This window comes from Alligator sinensis, unplaced genomic scaffold (genome assembly GCF_000455745.1).
Source record: "Alligator sinensis unplaced genomic scaffold, ASM45574v1 scaffold651_1, whole genome shotgun sequence".
Classification (NCBI taxonomy): Eukaryota; Metazoa; Chordata; order Crocodylia; family Alligatoridae; genus Alligator; species Alligator sinensis.
In genome coordinates this window covers 94123-100099 of record NW_005842014.1, presented here as the reverse complement: position 1 = coordinate 100099, position 5977 = coordinate 94123, and the positions used below count along the sequence as shown (strand labels likewise).

Below are 5977 nucleotides of genomic sequence, written 5' to 3'. Positions count from 1 at the left end.
GCGCTCTTTCCTGCCTATACAGGGGGTCCGACTCAATGATCTACTGAGGTCCCTTCCGACCCCAACATCTATGAATCTATGAATGCAAATAGGATGGTATACCAATTATTGTTGCATTCAGTGAAAATATAAAGACATTTTTCTTTCATGTTATTTTACTTGTATCCCCCTTATCTCCCACCTTAATTGCCATCCAGGGATTCCCTTCCAATTCCACCTACTGCCAGTTTCATCTTGTCTATCACTTCCTACCCAACGCTCTTTTCATTCATTTCAATGTTCCTCCTTTCTAATACCCTCTTTTGATTCCTCCATGCTACTCTCTTGCCTGTACCTTTCAAGTTCTCATGTGTTATTCCCATTTCAAGGTGATGAGTTTAATTCAGATATATGGAAATTCATGCAACAAAGTCAAACACTGGCTTTTATTACAATTCTAGCTCAAACAGCTGGACAAACTGAAGGGAAATGTACTGTGCAAAACTCCCAAGGCTAGGAGTTGAACTTAGTATTAGGCCCCTTGCAAATCCAACACTGCATACAATTTCCTAGTTAAACTTTAAAATACTTCTGGCTAACCAATAATGTTATACAAATCCACTTTCCATGAGTGTGAACAATACCTTGGTTTCTGACTTAAATGCCTCAGAGGGTAGACCAGTGCAGTAATGACAAAAACAGGTTGCTATCAGTATCTATATTTATACCAATTTTCTTACCCAAAGCGATGTCTAACGACATCTCTGCTCAGTCTCTCTGCTAGGTAAGCACCTATTCGATCCAGCTTCTCTGGAGCAGAAACTGCATAGAAGGTCAACTTCTCCATATCAGCTTTAACAAGGCCATCCTAATATAAGACAAACAGTTCCTTTTTAAATTCACAGAAGTAAGTGAAAAACTTGCATTCTTCAGTTTTTCCAAAAAATGAGCAAGTGGTCAGTCCATGCAAATTAGAAATATGCTCCTGAAAGTATATAAAATTGGGACAAATGTCTCTGGACTAGAAGCAGGCAATTATTTTGGGTGGAGGGCCACTTAACAAGGTTTGGTGAGGGCCACATGGATAGTCTCGCCCTTTGACAGTTGTTCCACCCCATGGTTGTCATCTTGGGTTAGTTGTCCCACGCCTTCGCCCCTCACCTTTGTCACCGTAAGTCCCTCCCCTTGCTCCCTGGAAATAGTCTTTTTCGGACAGGGGGGTTGTTTGCCATCTTAGAACCAGAAAAAAACCCAGATCATACTGTAAAAGTCAAACACCTACTATAACATACTTAAATTTTATTACAAAAAATATTTTTGTCATGATTTGTGCTTGCATACTGTACATACAGGCGATTGCATAATAACTCAAACATACATTCTCAGTCTTGTATAGTGTGTGTGTGTGTGTGTGTGTGTGTGTGTGGTGTCTATGGTGGGGTGTGTGTGTGCGGTGGGCTGTGGATGCACGCGTGTATGGTGGGCTGTGGGGACATGGGGTATGTTGGGGGTTGTGTATAAGTGGAGCTTGTGGGGACTGGGTGTGGGTGTGTGGCTTTGTGGGGTGTAAGGACCAAGGGGAAGGGGGGGAGAGTGGGGACCCCTCCACTCCCCCCATGGCACAGCAGGAGGCAGGGGGCACTTCGGGCACTAGTGCCTAGAGAGGCCGGCGCTGCACATCGCGGCAAGAAGTGCAGCCCCCACCAGGCCATTTACCGTGGCCATCCCTGCACTCATGAGGCACAGGAGGGAAGCCCTACATGCTGAAGCCAGCTTGGGAGGGGAAGGAAGACGGCTTCAGTGCACTGGACTTCCCTCCCCTGCTGGGCGAGAGTGGGGAGCAATGCGATAGATGGCCTGGTGGGGGCTGCGCTCATGATATGCAGTGCTGACCCTGCTGGCACTAGTGCCCCGAATGCCCCAGCCTGCTGTTGCTGCCATTGCCACTACCTGCCAGGGCTGCACGCTATGAGGGAACATGGGGAGGTCTCCACACCCCCCATCCTCCCTGATATCCACACACTGCCCACCTGAGCTTTACACTGCCATCACCACACCCTGGGCACAGGCTCCATGCTGGGGCCAGCCCCAGCTCTATGTTGTGCGTTTCCGCCCAGCTGCAGATCAGTCGTATCCTGGCCACTTCCCTACCTGCTGCCCAGAGCCAGCAGGAGACTGGGGAAGCTGAGCAGGCCCCCGGCAGCTGCAGCAGCAGCCCCGCCTGGAACCTGCTGCTGGCAGGGCCGGGCCTTTCTGCCCACAAGGGTGGGAGTAATGCGCAATAAGGTATATTGGAGCATGTGTATACCTGGGGCATGTGTACCCTTGTGGGCGGAACTGCTGGGCAGGGCACAATCTGTTGGTGGGCGCTGCGGGCAGAATGAAAGTGCCTGGTGGGCTGCATGTGGCCCGCGGGCTGCATTTTCCCCACCCCGCCTCTAAAGCCTAAAATAGAATTAACAATATAAAAAATTAAGCCTGATATTTCCAAGAAAAAAAAGAGATAGATTGTAATTTCCCCGACTGTTCTAACAAGCAGCTACTTAGAACAGGTTCACGATCATCCTTGATGTGAAGTATTTTCCCATACAAGGTACAAGTTACGTGTAATAAAGTTCTTCAAAATACCATTACATCAACTTAATGTGTCAGCAGTAAGTGTCAATTTTTTTTTTTCAAATTAAAATTCTTTGTACAGCCACAGTTAATTTCCTCAATGTCATGCATTAGACAGAACAGAATGATCTCTGTACAAAGCAACTCCCTCCTTATTTGCCTGTATTATATATAGTGTTTAAGAAGCTGATACCATTGACTTTTAACTGTCAGGAAGTATTTATTTATGCATTTGATGCATTTGCTGCCCTTCCAAAAAAGGGCTCTGAGAGGTTCACAATAAGACATACGAAGTATTCAGCCTTACCAGATGGTAATTTTTGGACCAGAGGCCAAACAGGGGTTAAAAAGATAGTGACTCCAAAACAATCTGCCCAATGCATCTTGTTCACTTGAGTTTCCAACTTGCCAACAAACAGGAATATAGGTGTTCACCAAATTCAAAGAATTAGCCCTTTTTCTAATGAATCCTAGAAATTTTGTGCATTTTGCCCATCTCTTCTATTGATGTCAAAATGAAAGACCAGCTGTGATTAAAAACCTTGGCATCTCCACTACAAACTCCATTCCATCTACTCACTGAAGTAACATTTTCAGATGTTTATTTTCTGTCCACCAGCATCAATGAGAAAAGTCACCAAGAGACTGCGTACGATTTCCCCGACACGCATTTTTGCCTAAACTTCCCTTTGATCATATCATATTTCAGTAGGCTGAACAAGATAAGGTTCAATTACTGTGGAGGAAGATTATGGTGATTTGGAAATGCTACATGCATCATAAACCATGAGAACAACTGCAGTTTTGCAGTGCTACTGAGGCAGCAAATTGTGCTTTTGTTGAAGTTCCCTTTGATGCACGCATACACAGTCTGTGCTAGTGCACCATAAGCCACATCACATTACAACACAGTTTATAAGCAACCTTTAACAAAAACTCCAGAGTAGGTTTGAAACATACAGCATTTAGTGCTATTGAGCACTTACATGGAGCTGTATTTGTAAGGAGCATGGGCTGAAAGGACTACTAGTACCCACTACAGAAAGGATGTAGACAAAATTGGAGAGTCCTGTGTCAGGCAGTGAAAATGGTGAGGGGGCTGGGGCACACGACTTCTGATGAAAGGCTGAGGGAGCTGGGCTTATTTAGTCTGGAGAAGAGAAGACTGAGAGGGAATTTAATAGCATCTTTCAATTACCTGAACGGTAATTACAAAGAGGATGGAACTAGACCAGGGACGGGCAATTATTTCAGCTGATGAGCCATTTAACGAGTTTTGGCGAGCTGCCGAGGGCCACAAATGCAAAATCTTTCAGAAGATATAATTTTACCAAATTATAGATAAAAAGCCTAAATATTCTAAAAATCAACCATCTACTATAATGTATTTAAATTTTATTTCAAAAAATATTTTTTGTCCCAATTTATTTTGCCCTGTGTATAAGTAGTGTATATAGAGGTGATTACATAATAGGCCCAAATAAAATTTTACTTTTGTATATTGTGCGTGCAGGGGAAGGGCAGGCCAGTGTGTGCATGTGGGGGAGCCGGGGGGACTGCCTGAGCACCAGGTCCTGGGAGCCAGCCAGGGGTGGGGGGAAGCAGGTTGCACATGCAGCAGAGCTCACCTGGGAGGTGAGGGACAGGAGCAGTCTGCCCCCCTGGCATCCAGCTTGCGGCTGCCCCAGCAATGCTCTCCATGGGGCCGAGCCCTGCCCACTCCCACCCATGCTGTGCTCCTGCCTGCACCCGCCAATGGCCCCAGCTCCAGCCAGTGCACACAGGATCCCAGTGCGGCTGCAATCATCCACGTACTGCTCAGCTCCCCCTGCCTCTAGTGGCTCATCCTTCTCAGGCACTCCAGGCAGCAGGTAGCACAGGAAGGGGTAGTGGCCGTGGGGATGTATGCTGGGCACCACACACCCAGCCAGGCAGGGGGAAGCTAAAGCCAGGCAGCTCCTACCCCAGCACATGGGGTTACAGCTTCAGCTCCCACCACCTTCCGCCCACTCAGCTGCCCACAGGTGGCTGCTCAATGCACTGGGCTGTCAGAATGGATGGAGGTCAGCCAGCAGCTGGAGCTGAAGCCCTGTGTGCTGGGACAGGAGCCACCCAGCGGCAGCTTCCCTCCCACCTGGCTGGGCATGTCGTGCTCACTACCTGTCCCCACGGCTGCCATTGCTTCCCTGCACAACCTGCTGCCCAGAGTGATGCAGCAGGGACAGAAGGAGGAGGAGGAGAAGCTGCACTGGGAACAGCCCCACCAGAAAGCTGTGCGTGCTGGATGGGGCTAGGGCCATTGGCAGGCATGGGCAGGAGCGCGCACAGGCTGCCCCAGGAGGGCACAGGTGGACCTCAGCCCTATGCACAGAACCGCAGGCTGGATACACTCACCCCCCAGCAGGACTGATCCAATCAGTTGGTGGACTGGATTCAGCTGGTGAGTTGCGTTTTTGCCCACCCCCGAGCTACCCTGTTCTCAGTGATGGCAGATAAGAAAAGAAGGAGCGATGGTCTCAAGTTGCAGTAAAGGAAGTTTTGGTTCAATATTAGGAAAAAAAATGTTTTCACGAGGAGGGTAGTAAAACACTGGAACAGGTTACCCAGAAAGGTTGTGGAGGTTTTTAAGACCTGGCTAGACAAAGCCCTGGCTGGGATGATCGAGCTGGGGGCAGCTCTGCCTTGAGCAGGAGGTTGGATTAGATGCCCGTGTGGTCCCTTCCAACCTTCACTTTCTATAATTCTGTGTTACTGCAGGGACTACGCAAGGGAAGAGATAACACAATCTGTACCAGGATGGCAATTACTTCGGGCGCAGGGCCACTTACTGAGTTATAGCAAGCTGTCGAGGGCCGCATGGGTAGCCCCGCCCCTTGACAGGTGCACCACGCCCTGGTCAGCATTTTGGGACCACAAGTCCCACCCACGAACCACCGACATTTGTCACCAGAAGTGGCCACACACAGTGCCTCCCTCACCACACACACACACACACAGTGCCTCCCTCCCCCCCCCCACACACACAGTGCCTCCCTCCCCCCCCCCACACACACAGTGCCTCCCTCCCCCCCCCCACACACACAGTGCCTCCCTCCCCCCCCCCACACACACAGTGCCTCCCTCCCCCCCCCCACACACACAGTGCCTCCCTCCCCCCCCCCACACACACAGTGCCTCCCTCCCCCCCCCCACACACACAGTGCCTCCCTCCCCCCCCCCACACACACAGTGCCTCCCTCCCCCCCCCCACACACACAGTGCCTCCCTCCCCCCCCACACACACCCACACACACAATGCCTCCCTCACCCCCCCCACACACACAGTGCCTCCCTCACCCCCCACACACACCCACATACACAGTGCCTCCCTCACCCACCCCAC

At 49.8% G+C, this 5977-nt stretch overlaps 1 protein-coding gene across 5 annotated transcripts in view; it reads right to left on the bottom strand.

Moving 5' to 3' along the window:
* The window catches only part of EFR3A (EFR3 homolog A), a 156078-nt gene that overhangs the window by 102041 nt on the left and 48060 nt on the right, over positions 1–5977 (bottom strand). For all 5 annotated transcript variants that reach the window (XM_025202103.1, XM_014519164.2, XM_025202102.1 and 2 more), the window contains one exon: positions 720–847. In XM_025202103.1, coding sequence (XP_025057888.1) covers positions 720–847 — 128 coding nt within the window. The remainder of the gene's footprint in view (positions 1–719; positions 848–5977) is intronic.